Source organism: Ruditapes philippinarum, unplaced genomic scaffold (genome assembly GCF_026571515.1).
Source record: "Ruditapes philippinarum isolate M1 unplaced genomic scaffold, ASM2657151v2 ctg4916_1_1_1_1, whole genome shotgun sequence".
Taxonomy (NCBI): Eukaryota; Metazoa; Mollusca; class Bivalvia; order Venerida; family Veneridae; genus Ruditapes; species Ruditapes philippinarum.
Genome location: NW_026864372.1, coordinates 77,426 through 105,053, shown reverse-complemented (window position 1 = coordinate 105,053; position 27,628 = coordinate 77,426). Strand labels below are relative to the sequence as shown.

The 27,628-nt window shown below is 34.4% G+C and overlaps 1 protein-coding gene across 3 annotated transcripts in view; it reads right to left on the bottom strand.

Moving 5' to 3' along the window:
- The window catches only part of LOC132725378 (uncharacterized), a 120,395-nt gene that overhangs the window by 21,159 nt on the left and 71,608 nt on the right, over nt 1-27,628 (bottom strand). For 2 of the 3 annotated variants that reach the window (XM_060710480.1, XM_060710482.1), the window contains exons 2-5: nt 25,131-25,705; nt 24,328-24,486; nt 23,761-23,985; nt 1,606-1,675 (exon numbers count right to left, since the gene is read on the bottom strand). In XM_060710480.1, the coding sequence (XP_060566463.1) occupies nt 1,606-1,675; nt 23,761-23,985; nt 24,328-24,486; nt 25,131-25,705 (1,029 nt within the window). The remainder of the gene's footprint in view (nt 1-1,605; nt 1,676-23,760; nt 23,986-24,327; nt 24,487-25,130; nt 25,706-27,628) is intronic. The other variant, XM_060710481.1, reaches the window with a different exon arrangement.

Here is a 27,628-nt window from a genome sequence, read left to right as displayed (position 1 = left end):
GAGAAATTGGCCATTTTCAACTACAGTTTAAAATTAGGTATAACCAATTAAGAAATAAAACAAGGGACAAGAAACAATATTTAACGCCCCTGACAAGATTTAAAAGTATTTATTTTCTTGGTTTAATTATTTTAGAACCTTGCAGGTTTTTTCAAAATGCCCTATGAAAGATGCATAATTTGACGATTTAGCTCTATTCACACATATATTCTGAAGAAAATAAATACTCTCAGAATATTCAAATACTCGCACCGAAATAATTGTTCTATGCTGAAGATTAAAACTAATGTTCAAAGCGCTTTGTTATTAAACAGAGTCGCAGGCAAGTTTTAAAAAACATGTACAAACCGTGGTAATATTACGCCCGTGTGATTATTACGCGACACCGACTCAAGTTATTGGTTTGGGATGTGGGCTCTGTGTGCACGGGCGTTGTCATCTATAAAAATGAAAGCAGGACCGACTGCGCCAGCGTACGTGTGTACATTGACGTGTACGTGTCGTTTTCAATGACTTACCTTTGTGCCGTCAGTGTACTCTTTTCAATGATATGTAGGTCCGTTTTCCCCTGAGTGCTTATTCCAACCCACAACATGACTGAACCCAAACCATAACGGTCGTGTATTGTTCTGCAATGCATACTGGAGCTCAGCGTTCATTTGGACTTCTCTGTCCGTCTGTCCGTGAAGTCCACACAAAACCTTGACTCATCAGTTAAGAGGACCGGGGTCCAATCATTCACTGTCAAAGTAACTTGAGTCTGCGCCCATTGCAAACGCTAAAAGGAATGTCAGAGGAATGCAAATTGCTGGCCTCGGTGAACTCAACCCAGCACCATGCAACCTGTTTCTTACAGTTTGTGTGCTTACACGCACCCCAGTTGCATTCTGGAAGTCGTAACGTAAGGTCGTAGCATTCGAGAACCGTTGGCGCCTGGCCTGTAGGACAATAAATCGGTCATGGGCTTGAGTCGTTAAACGTTTCCGATCTCCGGACATTCCCAGCCAGTCATTTGGAATCGGCTCCACATCCTGGAGACAACGCTTTGGGATTCCCAAAGGATACGGGCAACTTGACTTTGTGAACGACGGGCCTCCAACATTCAAATACCCCTGTTCATCTCATATTCACAAAGACTACGTCTAACCTGTCCGTTTGCCATAGTTTGTTAATTTCGAACACAGTTTTACACCAAAAAAACATGACGCATTGCTCCTTGTACACATTTAATTGAAAACACATGGACATCAAAACACACAATTTCCATGGGTATGCTATTCCATGTGCTAATCGTGCAAGGTGTGCATGACAAATCGATAACTTAAGTACACAATTATGAGGTCCGCATACATGTGTATCGTTAGGGGAAATATGATATTAATATGATGATAATAAGACTGATATATGCAATGTCAAAAAGGTAATCCTTAGCAAATTTTAAGTTCAACTTGTATATATATAACAAACCTGATTAAGCCTTGTCATATTCTATATAACAAACATGATTTAGCCATTTCATATTTTATATTACATACCTGTCTAAGTCTTTTTTTTATTGTATATAACATACCAGAATTTTGCCTTTTTATGATATATACAACATACCTGATTTCGATTTTTCATTTTCTAACTGTTTTTGTTCAGGAGAGTCTTCTACTTTGATTCTTTTTATCTCCTATAAATAATAATACAAATAATTCTATTTTATTCATTAAATTTTCAAAAATGTTTCTTGTATAAAGTTATATTGGTATTTTAAGTCCGTTTGTATAACATACAGTGTCCCAATATACAGTAGAACCTCAACGAGACAAACTTCGGTAAATTGATTTACTGAATATGCAGAAGTAAAATGAAAGTCTTGATTGTTCCCCCATTATATTCTTTATAGACTAGAACTCCACAAGTTGGATGTCTGGCCTTGTCAACAGTATAGCTGTCAGTTAGGCATTTGATTCTTAAATATAGGTTATTCATGATCTTGTACATGTTCCTATAGCTTTAGTGGCATTTTAACTGATTGTAATAATGTCACATCAAGATAAACAAGAGCCGGTTGAACCGGGTGATGCTCCCCGAATAGGTTTTGGACACAGGAAGGTATACCTCTTGTAGTGTCAGAGTTATGTCACAGACAAAGTTCAAAGTGTAAAAATAACCCAAATGTTATGCACGACACATTGTCTCAATATGGTGATCATTTTTGTGAAATAGTTGTAAAATCCAGCTTCAAATAACGCAGTTATGGGCCGGACATGATTTTCCTGCAAGGCCATGCTTTCACCTTGACTTTCAAGATAGCAACCCAAATGCTGCATGCGACACGTGGATTTAATATGGTGATCATCTCTGTGAAATAGTTGTTTAATCCGACTTCAAGTAACACAGCTATGGGCCTGACACGATTTTGCTGCAAGGTTATGCCGTGACCTTGACCTTCAAGGTAGCGACCCAAATGTTGCCCGCGACACATTGTCTCATTATGGTGATCATATCTGTGAAATAGTTGTAAAATCCGACTTCAAATAATGAAGTTATGTGCCGGACACGATTTTGCTGCATGATTATGCTGTGACCTTGACCTTAAAGGTAGCAACCAAAATGTTGCGCGCAACACGTCATCTCAATATGGTGATCATTTCTGTGAAATAGTTTTAAAAGCTGACTTCAAATAACGAAGTAATTGGCCGAACACGATTTTGCTGCAAGGTCATGCCGTGACATTGACCTTCAAGGTAGCGACCCAAATGTTACGCGCGACACGTCGTCTGAATATGGTGATCATTTCTGTGAAATATTTTTACAATCCGACTTCAAATAATGAAGTTATGGACCGGACACGATTTTGCTGCAAGGTCATGCTGTGACCTTGACCTTCAAGGTAGGGAGCCAAATTTTGCGCGCGACATGTCGTCTCACTATGGTGATCATTTCTATTAAATAGTTTTAAAATCCGACTTCAAATAACGAAGTTATGGGCCGGACACGAATTCGGGACTTACGTACGGACGGACGGACGGACGGACAACCCGACGACTATATGCTCCCCCAAAATTTTTCGGTGAGCATAATAAAACTGTTATATATCAAAAATACAAATACCATGGAAAAGATTTTCACTGACGGGTCTTATGAAGGATTCTGTGATGGATTCTTATGCAATGCACAGGTCAATGAAAAAAACTTACATACCAAATTTAGAGTCAATCAAACTTAATGTGACCCAGTTATGCTCTGTTAAGAAAATTATAAAAGGGCAATAACTCAACAAGAGCCACCGCTGAGCAGGGACAACACTCGACTTTTTCACTTTTTTCTTAAGAAAATAAAATAAACGGTTTAAACAAATCTCAATTATACAAAAAATAAAGAAAACAAGGAATGTGTCCATATATGAAACAGGCACCGCAGCACTTAACTGTTTTGTCAATCTTATGACTCTAGGTCAACTATTTTTTGGGCTACACATTACACAAGTTAAAAACTAAAATGTTTTACTCACTTTTCAAAAACTAAATAAATCAACACGCAAACCCAAAGGTGCATAAAAACAAATGCTGAACAACATTCTTTATAGTTAAGGAGAAATGTACAACATTTCAAAGCAGTACCTCAAAGGGTATAGGATATGGATTGGGTGCTACATAAAATTCTAATTCAAAAAGGGGCATAATTTTATCAAAATCCAAAATGGTAATACAAAAACAAGTGGGCCAAGATGGACCTAGATCGGTCACCTGACCCATCAAACTCATCCATCGATTACCTACACAAGCACCTTGACCAAGTTTCATGACAGGTGAGTCAAAAATGTGACCACTAGAGTGTTAACAAAGATTTTTCACATTTGAGCAGTGTGACCTAGTTTTGACCCAACTTGATCCTTTATTCAACCTTGACCTATAAGTCATCAAAACAAAATTTCAGATCAATTTCCAGGATATTTCAGGGCTTGAGCTTAGGTCAAAATTTTAGGGAGAAGGGACTTCTCCCTCCAGCTGATTTAGGGAGAAGTAAGGAGACTTTAGCGATAAGTTGGGTGATATGTTGGGCGTCATCTTGAGACATGTTTCGTTTAACCCCAGGTGACCCATATTCAAACCTGACCTAGAAATCATCAAACCAATCTTTCAGACCAATGTCCATGATATTTGGATCAAAACAGTAACCACTAGAGTGTTAACAACTTTCTTCTATTTTTAGCTCCTGTACCCTAGTTTTTCTTTTGAGACGGCCCGTGTTCGAACTCATCCGAGAAATTATGTAGACAAGCATCCTGACTATGATTGATGACATTTGAGTTAAACATGTGACCACCAGAGTGTTAACATCGTTTTTTTTCATATTTGGCCTCTGTGACCTTGTTTTTGACCCAATGTGACCCATATTCGTATCTGACCTAGAAATCTTGAAAACAATATTTCAGACCAATTTCAAGCATATTTGAATCAAATCTGTATCCACTAGAATTTTAACAATTGTTTCCTTTTTTCCTGTGACCTAGTTTTTCATCCGGGATTAATAATATCTGTCATATTTTTTGCGGTTTATCCGTCCTCCGAGTTACCGCCAATGGGCGGGTGACCGAGGGACGGATTTTTCGATTCGAACCGCAAACATATGTCAGATATTTTTCTTGCATATTCTACCATATTCCATTATATGTTTAATTCTTTAACTTTAATTTCAATGGAAATTAATATCATTACAACCGTAACTACTTTCAAACAACAGTGTATGAATTACAACGTCATTCATAACGGTAAAATGACGTCATCCTAAGCGTGCCATTCTATAGCATACCCCATGCCAAATGAAATTTCTGGCATGGGTAAAACTGAACGGAAACGCCAGTCTGATATGCAAGAATAATTAGAACAGCATCCTGACCAAGTTAGATGATGGTTGAGGCAAAAATGTCACCGCTAGAGTGTTAACGGACAAATGTGGACGACGACGGACATTCAACGATCCTAAAAGCTCACAGTAAGCTGGCTACACATCATATGTTTATGGTTATTTCATATATGAAAGAAAAATTAAAAATGCTGTCATGCATGTTGAAGTTTCAGAGCTGAAATTATCACCACCTTCTTTAATTATTTATCAAAAAATGACAAAGTTTGAACCTCCACAGTGACCTTGACCTAATTCGTAGAAACACGAGTCTTGTACGACCCACACCATACGTCTATGGTTATTTCATATGTAAAATAAAATTAAAATCCTTTCATGCATACTGAAGTTTCAGTAGACACGCCCATCACTATCTATATTGATTTAGATAAAAAATGACAAAGCTTGAAACTCCACAGTGACCTTGACCTTAGTGGTAGAAACCCGAATCTTATTGGCGACACGCCATACAGTTATGATTTTGTCATGTTAAAGAAAACTAAAATCCTTTCATGCAAACTGAAGTTTCAGAGCAGACATTACCACCACCATCTATATTTATATAATATAGAAAATGACAAAGTTTAAACGTCAACAGTGACCTTGACCTTAGTGGTAGAATCCCGAGTCTTGTTCGCGACACATCATACATCTATTGTTATTTTATATGTGAAAGAAAAGTTACAATCCTTTCTATGCATACTGGAGTTTCAGAGCGGACATTACTACCCCTCCTATATATTTATATAACATAAAAATGGCAAAGTTTGAACCCTTACAGTGACCTTGACCTTAGTCGTAAGAACCCGTGTCCTGTTTGTGACACACCATACATCTTTATTATTTCATATATGAAAGAAAAAATTAAATCATTTCATGCATACTAAAGTTTCAGACCGGACACAACCACCATTGTCTATATGTATAAAGCGGGATGGACGGACGGACTGACAGACAGAGGGTTCGATTTCAATATGCCTCCCGTCGGGGGCTTTAAAAAACATGAACCGGTTTATCAACCAGAAACAAACATTAACAGACGTACAGGTATATCAATCAGAAACAAACAGTAATACAATTGTACCAGTATATCAACCTGAAACAAACAGTAATGCAATTGTACCGTTATATAAACCAGAAACAAACAGTAATACATGTACCGGTGTGACGTGAATTTTGTCATACCCGTGAGAAACGTAAGACTTTACGTTCTGTGCAATGGCAGATATTTGTCGGACGGGGCCGTGAGAGATGTAAGACTGCCTGGTAAACATCGTTTAGAAGCTAATTAATTAATCCAAGTGTAGTTCTTCCTTTTATTCGTGAGCAGAGAGCTATTTTCTATGATATCTACTTTAATTTATCTTTGACAACGTATCGTGTGGATGAAATATTGTCCAAATCAGTCGCGGTCTTTTAAAATCGTTCGTTTCCGATGTCGAGTTGATGGAAAATCCTGGAATATCGAACAGCTTTGATCGAGGAAAGCTTGTTTTGATATTTTATATTAGAATGCGTAGTCCCAAGCATCGATGAAAGTATAATAGTTTTTATTAATGCTTGCAGATACTGACCATGTCAGTCTGTTAAGAAAAATTGGCGCTATGTAGCTCAATATGAAATAATGCCACTCAACTCAGTCTTATAAATGGGCCCCGTAAGTGAAGATATGTGTGAATGATATGTGTGAATATATATATATATATATATATATATATATATATATATATATATAATATATATATATATATATATATATATATGGACTTATTCACAAACGTGGAAATACATTTTTCTTTTATTATTATTACATTTTTGATAGAGTTTTCAATGATTTGGGATACATAAACTCATTACAATCCATCCTTGTGACATTGCCAAATACATTGCATGTTAAAAAATGCATGTTGTTTTATGTATATAAGATTAAGAACAAATATTTAAAAATAGTTTAAATATTAATAAGTAAACATGTTTTATTTCGTATTTTAATGAAGATTACTTTCCAAACAAAAAGCATCAAAAGGAACACATTTGTATTATATTAATTTCTATCATGCAACAGCTATGATAACTGCCTGATAGTGATAACTCTTGACTGACAATTATTTTTCATATCAGGTTAGTAGCCTGATATAAAAAATAAGCTCTGCCAATTAAAATCTTTAACAGACTTGTTTGCCTGGCACTGAATTTTTGACTTTGACATGTCAAGGAAAAAAGTTTAAAACATGTTGCCTTGAAAACATGCAAGTTATCAGAAAAAGTTTAATATGTTTTTTTCAAAAGTGCGCAGAGTTGACATGTGCCCATTTGACCTGCGCCAAGTTGGTATAGGGCCGAAATGACTCTTTACCATTTAAACTAGCATGATAAAGTGGGAATGAACTTATTATCAAGTTATTGTCAAAAACACATTTTGAGAACCACTCATTTCTGTAGCATCAAGACTAAGGGATATAGCTTATAATAATATTTGCTGTTTGAAATATATCCCTGAGAAGAAGTTATGTTTAAAGTAAAATTTATATAGAATAATTAAAATTAAGCTTTAGGGGAGATAATTATGCTAGAGTCCAATTGAATTTTTCTTCGAAATAATGAAGTTTTCCTTATGTACACCAGCTGTTTTTCTACCCAAAGTGGAAATTTGCGATAATTTTCACCTAAATCTAAGGTCTCTTTCCTATTAAGTGAGAAAAATTACAGAGTCCCATATTATTTGAGTGATGATTAGAAACATATATTTGAAGTTAAAAGTAAATAGTTAAAGAAATGAAAAATCACAATAAAACTATATAACTACAACAAAACTGAATCGAATCAAACGGCACGAAGACAAAATTGATGCAAACAAACTTTTAACATGTATGCAAGAAAGTGTAGTACAGATGTCAATGCATGGGTGAGTAGCACAGCTCTGCATATACTCAAGTTAAAAATAAATTTTGTATTCACCAGCATGCAGCCCTTGTTATGCCGGTTGGCCAAGCTAGATAAATATGGCCCGCTATTATTTTACTAAAGGTACAATTGTGGCTCTTACAGCTGCATGCCTCCAGATGGGCCAAAATATTCAAGAAAAATAAACTTGATAAAAAAATGTAGTAAAGGGAAAAATATTTTCAGTTCAAGTACATATACATATGATAATTTCCATGTTATGATTAAACCATTACGTTATATACACGCCTTTTAACACCTTTTTCATCCCCCTCCCCATTTTGTTTTCTCAAATGGTGAATAAATGCCTTATTTAGGCCCCCAACGCTTGTAAACCAACGCTTAAAAGCATTTGACTCTATCTCAATCCATTGAGAAGCTGCAGCACTTTGAAATAAATTTTGATGGAAGAAATCAACACAAAATAGTGATTTTTGGCAGATTTTAGATGTCCTCTCGTTGCCATTGTAACAGAAAATTTAAGCCTGAGCATGTTGTTGCAAGGGCAATGGTCCAGTCAACATTTGTGCCAAGTTTGATTAGTGTTGAAGAAGTTTTTATAGTATTATAGAAATTTGAACTTGTAACGGGAGACTTTTCAATGAAAACAGCCATTTTTCACAAAATGCTCATGAAGTAATTGGTTAATGAAAAAAATCAAAAAAATCTACAAAACAACAATTTTTCTTCAAATTTAATGCTTTTAATTTTAATGCTTCCGAGGGATCACTTTGTTTCCAGAATTTTGTACTTCACAACAGCAGGTGTCAAGTGCTGTGTGGCAGCCGTAAAAAGTTGCCCCGTACTTCACTTCAGTGTTGTTATATTTTCTGGTCCTTCGGGATCATTGATGCCAACACTATAAAGTGTTGAGAATTGAGTACCGCTCAAGCCGGTGCTAGGGGCGTGAGGGATGTTGCACTTATTCATTATCCTCATGTACAGACTCAATCAAACCGAGTCTGCAATTCTTATGTTATTTTGTTGTGATTAATGCTTCCGAGGGATCACTTTGTTTCCAGAATTTTGTACTTCACAACAGCAGGTGTCAAGTGCTGTGTGGCAGCCGTAAAAAGTTGCCCCGTACTTCACTTCAGTGTTGTTATATTTTCTGGTCCTTCGGGATCATTGATGCCAACACTATAAAGTGTTTGAGAATTGAGTACCGCTCAAGCCGGTGCTAGGGGGCGTGAGGGATGTTGCACTTATTCATTATCCTCATGTACAGACTCAATCAAACCGAGTCTGCAATTCTTATGTTATTTTGTTGTGATTAATGCTTCCGAGGGATCACTTTGTTTCCAGAATTTTGTACTTCACAACAGCAGGTGTCAAGTGCTGTGTGGCAGCCGTAAAAAGTTGCCCGTACTTCACTTCAGTGTTGTTTTATATTTTCTGGTCCTTCGGGATCATTGATGCCAACACTATAAAGTGTTGAGAATTGAGTACCGCTCAAGCCGGTGCTAGGGGCGTGAGGGATGTTGCACTTATTCATTATCCCTCATGTACAGACTCAATCAAACCGAGTCTGCAATTCTTATGTTATTTTGTTGTGATTAATGCTTCCGAGGGATCACTTTGTTTCCAGAATTTTGTACTTCACAACAGCAGGTGTCAAGTGCTGTGTGGCAAGCCGTAAAAAGTTGCCCGTACTTCACTTCAGTTTGTTATATTTTCTGGTCCTTCGGGATCATTGATGCCAACACTATAAAGTGTTTGAGAATTGAGTACCGCTCAAGCCGGTGCTAGGGGGCGTGAGGGATGTTGCACTTATTCATTATCCCTCATGTACAGACTCAATCAAACCGAGTCTGCAATTCTTATGTTATTTTGTTGTGATTAATGCTTCCGAGGGATCACTTTGTTTCCAGAATTTTGTACTTCACAACAGCAGGTGTCAAGTGCTGTGTGGCAGCCGTAAAAAGTTGCCCCGTACTTCACTTCAGTGTTGTTATATTTCTGGTCCTTCGGGATCATTGATGCCAACACTATAAAGTGTTGAGAATTGAGTACCGCTCAAGCCGGTGCTAGGGGGCGTGAGGGATGTTGCACTTATACATTATCCCTCATGTACAGACTCAATCAAACCGAGTCTGCAATTCTTATGTTATTTTGTTGTGATTAATGCTTCCGAGGGATCACTTTGTTTCCAGAATTTTGTACTTCACAACAGCAGGTGTCAAGTGCTGTGTGGCAGCCGTAAAAAAGTTGCCCCGTACTTCACTTCAGTGTTGTTATATTTTCTGGTCCTTCGGGATCATTGATGCCAACACTATAAAGTGTTGAGAATTGAGTACCGCTCAAGCCGGTGCTAGGGGGCGTGAGGGATGTTGCACTTATTCATTATCCCTCATGTACAGACTCAATCAAACCGAGTCTGCAATTCTTATGTTATTTTGTTGTGATTAATGCTTCCGAGGGATCACTTTGTTTCCAGAATTTTATATGACAGGTCATGTTTAAACGTGAAAAAACGCGATTTAGGGTAATTTCAAGTATTTTCATCATTTTCTGTTAACCCATTACGTTATATACACGCCTTTTACGCCTTTTTCACCCCCCCCCCCTTTTGTTGTCTCAAATGGTGAAAAAATGCCTTATTTAGGCCCCCAACGCTTGATTTTGTTTGAGAAATGTTGTTAAAAAGTGACCTCTTTTTCGGCGCGGCCCCCAACTAAAAGATACATCAGGGAGTTGCCAAAAGGGGGATGTGCCCCCTTCTGTTTGGGGGGGGGGTTGATGGGGGGGCGGATTCCCTCTCATCGCCAAGAAAATTTTGGACTTGTGAGAGGCTATAAATGACCCCAGATTGATCATAAGGTAACGTGTTACCAACGCTGAAAAGCATTTGACTCTATCTCAATCCATTGAGAAGTTGCAGCACTTTGAAATCAATTTTGATGGAAGAAATCAACACAAAATAGTGATTTTTGGCAGTTTTGAGATGTCCCCTCGTTACCATGGTAACAGAAATTTAAGCCTGAGCATGTTGTTGCAAGGGCAATAGTCCAGTCAACATTTGTGCCAAGTTTGATTACTGTTGAAGCAGTTTTTATAGTATTACAGCAATTTAAACTTGTAACGGGAGACTTTTCAATGAAAAAAGCCATTTTTCACAAAATGCTCATGAAGTAATGGGTTAAGGACTGATTTTGCAGAAATTTTACCATCATATCTCTACTGTGTTACTTACTCAGTGCAAGGTCCTAGGGCTATTTTTGCTTATATTGATTTCCTATTTGGTAATTTATGTGGATTGCAAGCAAATTTTATAAAAAAAATATTCACTTCACAATATTTCACATTTAAATACATTTTTAGAGTTTTCATAAAAAATAGCATGAATTTGCCTGCTGTTCTAACACGTTTTGATAAACTCATCCAGAACAATTTATTGTCAACATTCAATCACAAGTATATTCAGGACTTTAAAATATACATGTATTTGCAAGCATTAAAAATAGTGTATCATGTGGTCATATATAAGTAGTTTTCGTATTTCTTTTTCATGAATGTGTAATTTTAATGCAAAACAGGGGCTCTGCAGCCAAGTGGTTTAGCTTGCTGACCCCTCAAAGTTGTGGATTTGAATCACATGAGGGATATTTTGGGAAGCTATCCAGCTTACATTGGACCGGTTAACCATGTAGAATTTATACATTGTACATGAAAGAGCAGATCCTGGTTTTTCGTTTTCATATGCATTATGCAAAGAAACAAAAATATTTATTATTTCTTAATATTTCTTGAATTAGTGGTTTCCTTGATTATTCTGTTTGATATTCTGTATGTTCATTAAGCTATATAAATTCTGCAAACAAATAACAATGCTTCATCTGCTTATTTTTTTTGTATAAATCCACGTATTGAATATTCTTAAGAATAGTACAAGATTATATGTTACTTTAGATTTTGAGAAACCTGAACAAGCTAAACAGGATAGAATTTGTTAACCTAAATTTGAATTTGATGCCTTAAAAGCAAGGTGCATATCCCTCACAGTATTGTGAGCACTGTAAATATTACCGCATGTGAATTTTGATAGTGCATAAATTATATCAGATAATATGATTTTTAAGTATTAAGACATAACAAAGGAACAATCCTTATTAAACAGTGTGACATGTTATTTTGATACATAGTTTGAATTTTTCGGAAACAGTGGCCAAATAGCTGATTTAGTTAAGCTGAGGTACAATATTTCTAAGGATCCTGGGTTTGAGTCCCGTCATTTTGCAGTACTTGTGACATAATTATGGTTCCCTTTCAGGCGACATGATATTATGGTTTATAGCACAAAGTCATATAAATCGTCTTGTGTTGAACAAATTTCAATACTGTATAGTTTGGCTGAATGTCACATTCACTCACTAGTACAAAATAACGGTACAGTACTGTTCTCATAAATGAGAGGAGCTAAATCTGTAAGCGATTAGATAGCTCAGTCGGTGTAGCTTTGGCAGTTGTTAACCTGTGCAAATAAACATGTAGCCAAATTGATATAGATTTCTTTAGCCAAATTAATAAAGTTAAAGTAAATGGTATAATGTATATAGGCAAAGGGTAAGGTCTGTGTCTATATATGCCTCCCAGATTGTCATTCTCAAGTAAAGCATAATATAGTTCTGTTATATCTTACATAACTTCCAAGCAATAATCTACCATTAAGCAGATGTCTGGATATGAAGGTCTTATTAGCCCAATTTAACACAATAAATAAAAATAGCACATTATGTTCTATGATTTTTGCACAATTATTACATTTTGTGATTTTCTTAAGATAAAGGTTGTTTCATGCTACATGTTTATGGGTATTTTTCTGTCTGCTAAGCATATTTACAGAATTTTACGCCCTTTCTAGCTCACATGAGCACAAAGTGCTTAGAGGTGTCAAATCATTTGGTTGTCCTTAATTTATTTCAACAACATCTATAGACCACATGATGGATTTTGACCAAACTTTACAGGAATGATTCTTAGATCAGGTTCTCTAATAAAGTTATATAAATAGGTCACAGGAGCTAATATTAGACTTGATCAATGAAATATTCACAACAATCTTCTTTTCAGAAACGACATGCCTAGCGGTTACATATTTGGTATTCACATCACCTTGACATGTTGTCCTCTACAAAAATTATATTTATCATGTCCTTTAGGTATAAAATGTCAACAACCTAAGGGTAACTAATAGTTTACATAGGCTATACAGGAAAATATATCTAAGTCTTCTTAAATAAAACTGCAATGCCTAGAGGTTAGACATTTTGCATGTAACATAGTCTAGTGGACCTCTACAAAGGTCTTATTTAACTCAGACATGTATAGTTAAATAACAACAACAAAAAATCTTCTCTAAAATTACAAGGCATTTTGTATTTTGCATGAAGCATCTCCTTGTGGATCTCTACAAACGTTCTGTTACTCTGACAGACCCGCTTGAGCACCCTGGGCTCACTTAGTTTATATACTAGTAAAACAAGTAAGTTTAGTGTAAAACTGTAATGCCAAAAGGTAAGATATTTGTTATGAAGAATTTCGTAGCAGACAGTGAGACATTAACAAATATTTGAAAATTATGCAGTCTGGAGAAAGAAATCTTATATGACTTCATTATTGTTATTATAATTACACATAGTTACTCTCCTTTGATAAATGATCCTCATTAACCATGCTAATTATTTAATCGTAAAACAGTTTGTTGAATACAACATCAAGTAAAGAGGTTTAATACTTATAGAGATTGTTCCATTTGATTTGACTTTGAATAATTAGAACAATTGTTGTCATTTGTTAATGAGAACACAAACAAATATTATAAATTTTCTCATTGAGACTCATTGTTAGGGGCGTAGATTGGACAAATTTAAATATACGCACAAATGTTTACAAAGAAAGGGGGAGTGTACTGTCAGGTCCTCAATTGGCAATTTGACTCTCATTTAATACAGACAGAAAGGGGGAGACGTTCTGTTATGTCAAAAGGTAAAGTGTTGGACAGTGGGTTTGATTTCTGTATGGGCAGGTGGCTATCGTTGTGGTTGATCATTAAATCTACTCTATGGTCATTCACACTGTACCTTGGCTCTGGCATGTACAGAAGTTATCAGGTCGTTGCAACTAGTAATGGTAAACTGATTGACAGCCTGCCCAGGAAAGATACGATGGCTTAATTGTGCTCTAGGAACTCCAATGTGGCTTAATGCCATAATCTGGAGTAAAAACTACCAATTCCACTGCCAGAAAGGGAGGGTAGAATTTGAAATTGGAGAGGCCACTTGGTTAATGTAAATTAATATATCGTTTTTGTAACGTTGTTGTAAGAACTTGCTAGGAGAGCACTTCCTGTGTTCTCAGTGAAATTGTTAAATTTGAGAGGGAATAGATAAGAGGTTAGTCAAGTGAAAACCGGGTTGCATGAATGTGTATTGATTAGTAAGTGTGATGGACATTTATTAACGATAAAGATAAGGTAACTGACGGATCAGATATAGAATATTTTACAGCTTATTCAATTAAAAAGACTGACGGACCAGCTAACCTTTCTAGCTCACCAATGCCGAAGGCTCAGGGTGAGCTATAAGTATAAAAGGAGGATACTCCGGCGTCCGGCGTCCGTCGTCATGCGTCAACACTCGTCTTCTTTTCTGAAACTGCTGGGCAGATTTACTTAAATTTGGTTAGGAGCATCCTTGTGACAGTCACACTTAAATTTGCTCATGTCAATTGGCCCCTTTAAGGGATCAACATAGCTTAAAAAAGAAAAACCTTTAAACATCTTCTTCTACAGAACTAAAAGATGGATGATCACCAAACTTTGTCTGTAGCATTCTCGGGTGGTCTTTTATCAAGTTGGCTCATATTAATTTGATTCCCCCCTTTTAGGGGCCTCTAGGGCTAAAAATAGAGGAAAAAAACACATTTAGACATCTTCTACAGCACTAATAGATGGATGATCACCAAACCATGTCTGTAGCATTCTTATGTAGTCTTTTTATCAAGTTTGCTCATATTAATTTGATTGGCCGCTTTTAGGAGCCTCCAAAGCTAAAAATAGTAAAACCTTTGAACATCATTTCCTAATGAAATCTCAAAACTTTGTAGCATTCTTAGGTAGTTGAGGTACAGTCATGTGACCATACAGAATGTACAAAAAATTTGTTGTCCCAAACTGTAAACTTCAAACATCTACACCATGTTTTGCATGAGGCATTTTGTGTTTTCATTCAAAAAAATATTAATCCAGTCAAAATTAATCCTGCTCTAGTGGTCATTTATTCATAGTTTCATAGGAACACACTTGCAACATACATATTTTTAACAACGCCTTTCGAAAATATTAGGACAAAAATATTTCAATTTATATTGTGAATAATGAAATGATGGTTAGATGAGTGATCTAGGGTCATCTTAGTTGCCCTATTGTTTATTATGAAGAAATAAAGCTAAAACAATCAGTGTTGTGAAAGTATATTTCTAGAGGGGCAAGTTAAAGTTGAGCTGAACTTGCCGAAAGACCTGGACTTGCCTTTAAGCAAGTTCTTTGAAAATAATTTCCAACATGTTTCTGGTGCAAACAAAGATGCTCTATTTTTTTTTTAATTTTTGTTAAAAATTGTTTAGTTTTTTGTCATTTTTTGCTGAATTAGATTCAAACTTGGAGAAAGCACAATTCAATACAATTTACCTGATGTTTCATGTGCATTATTGAATTTTGGTATCAGTTAAGCTGTTATTTATATTTTTGAAAGATACCACCTACTTTCTTGTTGTTGGTTCATGTACAGACTTGAAATTTGGACTAGGAATGTAATTTCTGATGCAAATTGAATTTATATAGTACCTGACTACTTTTGATATTAATGATATCGTTTAACCTTTATCTTGTTTGTTGATGTACTTGAAATTGTTGTTGAAATTTCGACAATGGGTTTAATTTCTGATCCTGAATTGATTTTTTATATCCACTAGGCTACTTTTCATATTTTTGATATCGCATTGACCTACTTTTCTTTTCTTTTTCTTTTATGTAGAGACTAGAAATTTGGACCTTGGGTGTAATTTTCTAATGTCACATTGAATTATGAGATCAGCTGACCAAGTTTATTGATATAATTGATATCAGTTGATCTACTTTTTGACATACAGACATAGATTTTGGACCAAGGGTGTCATTTCTGATGTAAAATCAAATTTTGATATAATCTGATCTATTTTTGATGTTTTCCCCTACATGTACTCCTTTGTTTTTTGACATACAATCTTGAAATTTTGACTAAGGGTGCAATTTGCGATGTTGAATTGAACGTTTATGTCAGCTGGCCTTTTTATGAAGTATTTGACACCATTTGACCTATTTTTCTGTTTTTTGACATACAAACTTTAAGTTTGGACTGGGGTGTAATTTCTGATGCCGAATGGAATTTTTATATTAGCTTATCTACTTTTGAAATTTTTGATATCGCTGACCTATCGTTTTGATTTGTGACATACAGATATGAAATTTGGACCATGGGTGTAACTTCTGATGTCCAATTGAATTTTGATATCATTTGACCTACTTTTGATATTTTTGATATCGTTTGACCTACTTTCTTATTTTTTTACTTACAGACTTAACATTTGGACAAGGGGTGTAATTTCTGATGCTAAATTTAATTTTGTTATCATCCGACTTTCTTTTGATAAGTTTTACTTTGTTAGGCCTTTTGTCAATTTATTTGAAGTACAGTTATGCTACCATATAGGATGTATAAAACGTTTGTTGTCCCAAACTGTACACACCTTACATATTTTGCATGTGACATGTTGTGTATTCATTAACAAAAGTTATAAAGAAAAAATATTCCATCAAAATTAACCCTGCTGTAGATGTCATTTATTCTGCATTATTTATTCTACATAGTCTCATGGGAACACACTTGCAACATAGATAGTTTTAACAAAACCTTTCTAAAATATCAGCGTTAAAGATTTCAATAACAAGAAGGGAAGTAAAAGTTGAGCTGGACAGGCCTTTCAGCAAGTTCATTTCAAAAATAACACTGAAAAACAGTTGTTTCTGGTGAGCGACTCAGGGCCATCTTGTGAAAGCTAGTTATTGATATTTTTTATATTTTTAATTTCAAATAAATTATAATATAATAAATGCTATAGAATGATAAGTACCAAGTCTAGTTTTGCATGTCTTCGAAGATTTCTGGTTCAATGAATTGTGTCAAGAGTTAATGTCTCTTTAATGATTTTTTATTTATAAAGTTTGTGCACACCTCTCCTTTTATACCAGGATTGGACTTAAGACAAGTACTTTCACATATTCTACTGGGTGTACGGACATAATCCCCTTCGGACAAAATCCCCTTCGCATATCCGGACAAAATCCCCTCCATGGGTGGACATAAACCCCATCATTCATTGTACTAGGTTAATGTATTTTAGCTCGACTATACGAAGTTTTGGTACAATAATATACAGTATTTTCAATATATTTTTTGCATGTCTTAAGGTATCAACTTCAAATATATGTTCCTTATCATATCAACTTATACATAATTTTGCATTAATTGATTTTTCTTTCATAGTTTTTCTTCCTTACAGCGTCCATTATTTCATTAGTCCAGCTTAGCTGTCTCCTGTGAAAGCTCTTGTTTGCTGAATTATGGCCCTTAACAAGAGGGATCAGTTGTCACATGAATCAACTGATAATAGCCAATTTCATTGTATACTACTGTGAAGCAGGAGAGTCAAAAAATCAGTAACAGGCCATTTGGATTTTTCTTAAGGTCGCCGCCGGAAAGCCCATATGGGCGACCGTACACTCAAGTCGTGCCATCCTAGATCGTCCCGCCGAGATTTTTCGTCGATTATTTCCAACTGTATTGGTGGAGGAAGACCCTAAGTGCCCCTCTTGGCATTATTTCAGGCACGAGCGGGCACCGGGGTAAAACCACCGACTTTCCGTAAGCCAACTGGATGGCTTCCTCACATGAAAGATTTCGGCCCGAATGAGGATCGAACCTAAAGCTGTGAGGAACCTGTGATCTCAAGTCAGCAACTTTAACCACTCGGCCACGGAGGCCTTAATATATGTGCAAGAGTGTTGGAAATATATGTTTATGTAAGAGTATCAAAAAATGTCAATCTTAGAAAGTTTTAAATCAGTTTGCCTCTAATTATTGTTTCTGTTAAATATGGGCATGTTATCTATAACTGATTCCTGACTGTTGAATATTGACCTTAATGTAGATTTTATTTTAAAAAATGACAATTTTTTTTGACCCATGAGAAATGTAAGACTTTTATATTTTTGTACATTTTATGAAATGTTGAGAATTTATTTACAGAATACATTAAATGTCATGAAAACAAGCATAATCACTACTGGAAATAGGATATGTGTCTGCTATTGAGAAATATTTTGGCGATATTATATGTATTCTTTTATATTACCTTTGAAACCAATTAAATCTAGCTGTGATATTGTGTCCTCTATTGAGATATATTTTGGAGATTTTATATTTTTGTCTTTGAATAATACCCTTTAAACCAATTAAATCTAGCCGTGAGGAATGTAAGAAAATCAAAAATGCCCATCTTAGAAAGTTTTACAAAGGCTGTTTGCCTCTTATTACCTGTTTTTCTTTTAAATATGGGTCTGTCATATATTGCCAATTCCTGACTGTTGAATATATATTTGCCATATTGCAGATTCTTTTTTCAAGAAAAATGACCAATTATTGAAGAAATACCAGTTTTTTGACCCGTGAAAAATGTAAGACTTTTATATTGTTATACATTTTCTGATATTTTCTAAGATTTTCTTTTATTGAATACTTATACATCATACACCATGAAAACAAGCTAAATCACAACTGAATAGGATATGTGTCTGCTGTAGAGAAATATCTTTCAGAGTTTACATGTAACCCTTTAATATTGCCTTTGAAACAATCAAACAGTAGTGGTGAGAAATGTAAGACTTTCAGCACTCATACTTTTGTGGAAATGTTAAGAAATTGTTGTAACTGAAAACTTTAAATGTCATGAAAATAAGCAAACTCACATCTGAATAGGACATGTCTATGCTATTGAGAAATATTTTGGAGATTTTACATGTATTCTTTGAATATTTCCACTGAACCCGCACCCCCCCCCCCTTCCCCACCCAAAAAAAAATGCCCATCTTTAAAACTTTAAACTATCATTACTCTTTTCCTTTGTTTTAATATGTGCTTGTCATCTTATCCTGATTCCTGATTAATGAATATTTTATCTTAATGCAGAATTTTGATAAAGCACATTTGTAAGACAAGGGGTATTTGAAAAGCAACATATTTGGAGTTATGGGACTTTTATTCAAAATTGCTTATTAAGTTGAATTATTTCAAAACTGAAAGGTATCAACGTGAAACTTGATGATCATGACATTAAAGAGAAAGTTGTAAACAATGAGCATTATCTTGAAAGTATATTATACAATCTTCTTTCAATCATTACAGTTATGTATCACTGTTTTCTTCTTTGTCTTTTTCAAAAGTTTAAAAGATATCATTCAAAATGAATCTTGAAATACTCGTTTGTATGATGACAGACACTTTGTCAACATTGCTTATTATTTGTTGGATGATTTCAAAACTATTTAAGCTATCAACTTGAACTATTGATTATCTTGCCAAGGCTTAGTTATAAAGCAATGGATACTATTATCCTGAAAGCAATATATATACTTTTAAAAGTTATGTTCCTTATAAAGTTGTTTTACAAAAAATGTTATTGATAGTGATGCCCTTTACGGATGACCATTGTTAAATTTATTTTCTCTCTAATTTTACAGAAACAGCAGTTTATAGTCAAGAAAAGCTAATCCTGAACTTTCGCAAAATACATGATGTACAAATATTCTGCAAGAAACATCAACCTGACAAAAAGGAAGTGGTGTATATATGTTGGGATATCTGCATATTGTTGGTGATACAAAATGTGTAATATGAAAACAGAATTTGAAGAAGAACTTTGCAAATGGAAAATATGTGATGCAAGAATTCAGTATAAGTAAAAATAACAGATTTTCATTTCAAATGAAAAGGAATTGTAGCCCACCGGATCAGTCCTCATCTTAAGTCAGTGGTCAGTCGTAAAAAGTATTTTTCCAGAAGACACAAGTGCAAATAAAAAAGGCACATCTCTCTTTTTCCACTTGAATTATGTTGGATTAAATTAAGACTGGACCTGTAAAATAGAGTTTTCAAAAAGTATGGAAAATATTCTAGATAATTCGGGCAATTAATGTTTAAGAGTTCCAAAATGACAGCAAAAATGCATCTTTTCCTTAAAGTGAACTGAATGTGTTAGAGAAGACATTATGGAGTTAACAAGGAGATACCAAAGATGTTAATGTAACAATAAATTACATCTTTATTATTTAAGAGGCTCTGTGAAAGGATTATAGTTAGAACTTAATTAGAATCATAAGATAATAACATGTTATAACTGAAAGAAAGCTGATAAACACCATTGGGAACAGTTTATTTGACATAAAAGGGTTAAAAGGCTCAAGTATTGACATGTAACACCTAACCCAGCAGGTTTTAGTAGGTAATCTTCTATTTAACTTGCCTGGTTAACCTTGGAAAACTTGATCAATTCAAACAACCTTCAGTCCTTAATCTTCATGATTTATCATGAGAGGGGATTCGCAGATAATTAAGTGATAGATTATACATGTAGCTTCATTTTTTCCCTATTTTGTAAATATCTATTCCATAATCTTGAAATACAACAAAAAATAATGTTAGAACTTTATTTGTTGCATTGACAATTTTTATTGCATTTAAACAATTATGCTTCAATCAGTTTTACGTAAGAACAATGATACTATTTCGATATGACTTTTGAGTTTCGTCGTAACTTAAAATACAATAACGTAGTTATTATATTATGGATTTTGATATTCGATGTACCCGACACATTAGCAAAACTACTCGTGTCTAGATTTACACAATGTAAATGCCGTCATCTGAAACGGACAAATATTTACTATGTTTGTGTTTTGTAAGTTCTCCTTAACATGTATTTTGAAGTTAAGTTCTTAAGTTACGTGGAAAAAGTGATTAAATATGTATAAACTGAAAGGATATTGAATGGGCGCAGGTCCAATACTTCATTTAATGCTACAAGAATATAGAAAATCATACAGTATGCTGTTTATCACAGAGTTGTGTACAGTGAAAATCAATTTAGTCAATGACAATTTGAACGCTGTAAATGTTAATGTTTTATTATGCAAATTATGTCATGATATACATGTACAGTAATTACATTAGTATTATATTGTTTTTATTAAGTTTGTGTGCCGTGTAAAATATTATGAATCAAAAATATACAAACAAACATAATTTATACTGTGTACGTATCAATAGAGCTATCTCCTTGGCGACATGACTACCTTTTTTACGACAGAGCTGTCTCAAAGATCACATATCCTATATTTTCTTTATTAACTAATGTTTTGATCTGATTTCAATCTCCTTTTTATTTCTAGACCTTATATTTACTTGAAACGTATTTGTTTTTAATCTGAATTGCTGTTTATATGAAAACTGGAGGAAAAATAATCTGTTTCATGATAAAACGATCCGTTTCAACGCTGAATTCGCTAACTGGGAAACGCCGCCACAACTACATTTCAAACACAGTGATATAGCAACTTAACGTTTTCTGAAAACTTTAATCAAATCTACATCGCATAGCATTCTTCAAATTTAGATATTTGGTGTAGAATTTACAAAATCTATAAAAACCGACAACAGTTGACACTTGATTTTAGGTACATGCACTAGCTCGGAAGTAGCGATAGAGCAGTTTACCGTATATCTTTGAAAGAGGTAGCTTTATCATTTACCAGGCGTGTTATAACTACAGAGAATTTTGCCATCACAAACATTTTTATCAATATTTGGATATTTTTTTAGCTTTCTAATTTATTTTTCATAATTTTGTATTGGATACTTTGTTGAAATACTATAACTGACATAGGTACAAAAAGTTAAAAATAAAACGGAAAGAGAAAAGTGACGTTAGGTTTTCTATGTAATGGTCTATATTTACATTTGAATTTCGACGTTACATCATGCAACTTTCATCATCATTTTACGTCCATGAAGGCAGTGATTAAAATTCTGCCAAGGGTGGTAATCACTGTGAGGAGTGTGCATTATTATTTTGTACAGATAAGAATTCCAGATGGAGGCCTAGAATATGCTCTGCATTTAATCGAGTCGAGATAGAGACAATGTTACTTCATCAAATATATCACATGTCCCATCTGGCTACCCAGTGACGTCATTATATGAAGTCATGTTATTGTTTCAATGGTCATGTTACCTTTCCCTATAAATACCCCAGAATTCACTTTGAACTTTGTCAATTGTATTTACCCCTTTACAGACGCAACATGTATGTATAATGTCTTAAAAAGTATCCATTTGCAGAGGTAGTACCAATAATCATTTAATAAATACATTTCCCATGTTAAAAAAAGTATAATAAACGTATAAACTACAAGTATTAATAAACTTGTTCAGAACCGTTACATGTGTAACTAAGGCAAACAAACCCAACTGGAGTGGTTTCGGGATATGTACCCATTTTGCCTACATGTATCATTTATATTTCTATTGAATGTCTATACATGAACGAATGATGATGATGATGAATAAATGAGATGTTAAACTAACTACTGGCTTCCTCCTGATGCAACATACCATGACTATTTAAGTAAAACTAGTGGTCCATCAGCTATATAGGCCTACTATTAAGATAAACATCCTGAGAAATTGAGACCAGGAACTAGCAGGCTCTCCCCGTACAGGCATAAAAATACTAATGTCTCAACCGGAAACAAACAGTAAAAACATTCTATATATCAACCGGAAACAAACAGTAATGCATGTACCGGTTTATCAACCAGAAATAAGCAGTAATAGATATACGGGTATATCAATCGGAAATAAAGAGTAATACATGTGCCAGTATATCAACCAGAAACAAACAGTAATACATGTACCAGTATGTCAACCGGAAACAAACAGCAATACAATGCACAAGTATATCAACCGGAAACAAACATTTATACATGTAACGGTATATTATCTAGAATCAAACAGTAATACATGTACCGGTATATCAACTGGAAACAAACAGTACTGGATATACTTTTATATCAAACAGAAACAAACTGTTCTACATCAACCGGTATATTAAACAGAGACAAACAGTTCTACATGTACTGGTTTATCAACCAGAAACAAAAAGTGATACATGTACCAGTTTATCAATCAGAATCAAACAGTAATACATGTAACGGTATATTATCTAGAAACAAACAGCAATACAACGCACCGGTATATCAATCGGAAACAAAAAGTAATGCATCTACCAGTATATCATCAAGAAACAAACCGTGATACATGTATCAGTATATCAACCGGAAACAAACAGTTATACATGTACCAGTATATCAACCGGAAACAAACAGAAATACATCGACCAGTATATGAACCGGAAACAACAGCAAAACATGTACCAGTATATCAACCAGAAACGAACAGTGATACACGTAGCAGCATATCAACCAGAAACTAACAGTAATACACGTACCGGTACATCAACTTGAAACAAACAATTATACATGTACCAGTACATCAAATGGAAACAAACAGTAATACATGTACAGCTATATCATCCACAAACAAACGGCAATACATGTACCAGTACATCAACTGGAAACAAAGAGTATTACAATGTATCAGTATATCAACCAGAAACACACAGTAATACCTGTACTGGTATATCAACCAGAAACTAGCAGTAATACATGTACCAGTATATTTACCAGTAAAAAGCAAAAGAAACACATTCTACCTCTTTTTGTTCTGTTTCAAGAACAGTAAATTTTCTTTTTAATTCTGTATGTTTTTTCTCAGCTTCCTCCTTCTCTTTGGTCATCTGTGCTTTAAGTTCAATGAATTCTTGTTTAAGTCCCTCGTATCCCTCTGATGATTTCCGAATTTTCGTCATTTCGTCTTTGATATGGCTCAAAATTTCTTCAAACCCTTCTGTAGTGATAATGAAGTCTTTCTTCTTCAGCTGATAAAAAACATCAATTTTGTTACAAAATAATCTCTCTTCTTCCCTTGTTTAAATTCTCTTACTTGTCTGAGGACTTGTAAAATCCACTTTTCAACAGACGTATTTATTTTCAACATATTGTTTTTTCTTACATATAATAACAAACTAAAAAACGGTAATTTCTCTTCTCATATTCTAATATTATGTAGGTTTTTTTATTTGATTTCATCAATATTAGTTATGAATTAACCACTTCGAGCACTTTTTTCTATTCAACTCCGTAAATTAAGTAAAATGAGCTTATTTTAAAATATGATAATTTAACTCTTTAAAAATTTCAAAACTTATATATACACTTACATCTTGAAGTTTTCCAACAGCTTGTTGAGCATCTTGTCGATGTAAAAGCTCCTTACAATCTTTTAGAACAGCGATCATATCATCAATATATGAATTAGCCTTACTCTCCTCTAATTCCATATTACTAGAGTGAAAAATCTCATTTAGATACTGCCTTACCTATTATACAAAAAAAAACAAATAAAACAATATTCACATAGTGTATACAGTGTTCGGCGATGAGACTAAACACAATTCTTAAGTTGAGAATTAAATTTTAATAAAGGAGTTATTTTAAAATACTTAACATAATAATCATTATCATTAGTGTGTTTAAACCACAGATTATATAAAAGAAAAGGGAATATAAATGGCTTTAGATAAATGTTATAATAATTGTACTGAAGTAACAGTATTTACTTGATGCGCACAAGTAACTTTCTGACCATTTTACAGTGAGGCTTAAAATAAAAATAGCTTTTGCTTTCCACACACAAAAATTACAGCTAGCCAAAAGATTGTATTGCCAAGAAGTATTTGTGAATACAATTTTATGCGTAACAATTTTGAATCATTATTTATGTGTTGCAAATTGTTTCTCTGGCAAAATAACTGCATAAGCTTTAAAGTTATATGGACATAATTTCACCTTAGTGCAGTAATTGGTTAACTCCTGTAAAAATTCAATTAGAGTTAACCAATAACTGCAATAAGGTAACAATGTTCCCTTTTACTTTTATACTCAATTAACAGACTCAATCTTACAGTAAAGCTTAATATGCTACACAATTTAAAATAAACGTATAGTACACAAATGTATTTACCTTTGAAAAAAGATTGTTTGGTCCTGTAACATTGCATCCAATATGACTATGAAAGTACTTGTTATTTATGATAACATGAAGCAACCCAGTGCAATCAGTGTCGTCTGCTGATGTCTTGTCCTTGTACCCAGGAGCATTTATAAAACATTTGCAAACCTCCCACGGTTCTGTTGACCACTGTTGGACATCACTGTTTTTCCAAAAAGGTGCAGGTGGTATTGATGCATGATACTGTATAATGCTGTCATAGATGGCACCACATACGTTGTTTGGACAGGGGTTCTTATTATTTGGAAAGCAACAGTTACATTTATCTTGTTTGAGGGGACATATCCCTTTTGAGACTCGGACATGATCTGGCTTGAGAGTTGTTATCTGACAGGAGCTGCATGGCACGTTTGGTTGAGGAGTCTTTGTTTGTTGTATTTTGTTTATAATATCTTTGTGCTGCTGTCTTCCTATGTCATCACAAAATGGCGCAAGTCCCTCTTTAAGATAACCCAAGCCTAGGCCAGCCTTAACCCACTGCCGGTATTTGTTGTTCTTTAAATGTATCTCATGTGCCATCGTGATTTCTTAAACAAAACACAAAAGTATTCTTCACTACAATTTGTAAGAATCCAAAGAAAACCAGAAAAACATATATTTGAAGTTTGAACTCTAGCCATTTGGTTTGTTTTATAAGAGAATGTTTTAAGTTTTTACTATAAACAAATAAAGACAATCAATGACCCCAAGGGCGGGCCAATTTTAAACCCAGGGCTTTTATTTGAACACACTTGGTAGACACCAACTATAAGATGTTTCATGCCTTATATCTAAAGTTTGAAGTATGGATGAAATTGGCATAGCGGTTTTTGAGGATATGTCGTTTAAAGTAAAAGGACAGACGGACGATGGACGGACGGACGTTCCAACATTTTGGCTTTAGGGGCTATTTTCTTTGTTATTTTCTTTGTTTTCTTAAGGGCTACTAGCCCCTAAACCCTTTGATCACGGAATGACCCTATTGTTCTCTTTTGTTCTCTTTACTGTTATATAGCCCCTAAACCCAAAATGTTTGCTCGGACAGCCGATGGACGGACGGACGGACGGACGCCGGATGAAAAGCGATCACAAAAGCTCACCATGTCACATTGTTACAGGTGAGCTAAAAGTAACATGTTTCAAGTAAAAGTATCTGAATTCATGGGGAGATAATGCACGTCTTATTTCTGATATCGTTCATTCTCAACGCTTCCTTGTCTTGGGAAAGGAAATATCAAATAGTGTTGCACAAATCACATTTTAAAAGTGTTTATAAATTTATGAACATACCAAAGTGCAAAAAAAAAATGTTGACTGTTTAAAGGTCAATGATCATAACAAATGTTTAATAGAAACCGTGATACAATGGTTTTTTACCCCTCCCACTTTGAAATAATGAAAATACACGGTCTCACACTTTACGAAGTCAAAGATTAGCGACAAAAGAGAAAGATAGTGATTTGAAACAGATCATTAAATTATTCATTTCCAACACTATGCTTCGATTAAAAGGTAATTTTCTCGCCCCGTACCAAAATTTTGATAAACCTATGCAATTTCCAAAAGACGTATGTTCAAAACCAAATGATGCTTATTTTCATATTGATTTAACTTGAACAAATGATTTTTGAGTTTTGTCCTCAATTGTCTATCTGGAGCCGCAGAAACACTTACAACATTTGAGCAGTATCGTTTGGGCTGCTATGGACTTTACGCCCGCGCCCGTAAGGAGTTGACGTTGCAAATTTGCATTAACATACACTTCACGTCAATTAAAAAACATGTCATTTTATCACAATTAACTTGAAATCATTCTTTCTATTTTCCGATTAAATGTTTGGAATGTTTCGACGTAAGATCTTACACAGGGTAAAAAAATTATTTTGACGCGCATCTGAATTGGAATATTGATTTGGCATTTTATTTATATGGGCAAATTGAATTTTTTAACGATGTCAATTATTAAATAGTTTGTGTCAGTGTTTTTACATAGTTCTTCATTTTAGCGAAATATGATCTCTATCCCGTCATTTTGAATTAAAATAAGATAACGTTTAAATGATTTAAGATAAATGAGTAGTATTTATGTAGATACTTTCTTATCTGAGGAAAAATTGATCTGAAGTTTCCAAGGCAAGCAAGACATTATGACCCCTTAACTACTCGGCCTCTTACACTATTAAGATGACTTCTAGACCTCTTGACACTAAGACCCATTTTACATGACTTTTAGACCCCTAGTAGCTCAAGCATTAACCAACATTACGACGGGATAAGCAAACAAACAACTAAGTGTCAAATGCTTGAATATTGTTATTAAAAGCACAAGCCGATCTGTCATCATGTGAAGGCCTTTTACTTTGCAATCTATTCATATCAAGTATATGCCCTTGTAGGAGGAATTTATGTGGAAATATATGAGGGGGTATTTCATAATAAGAAAGGAACAAAATATATATTGCGTCGCAAAA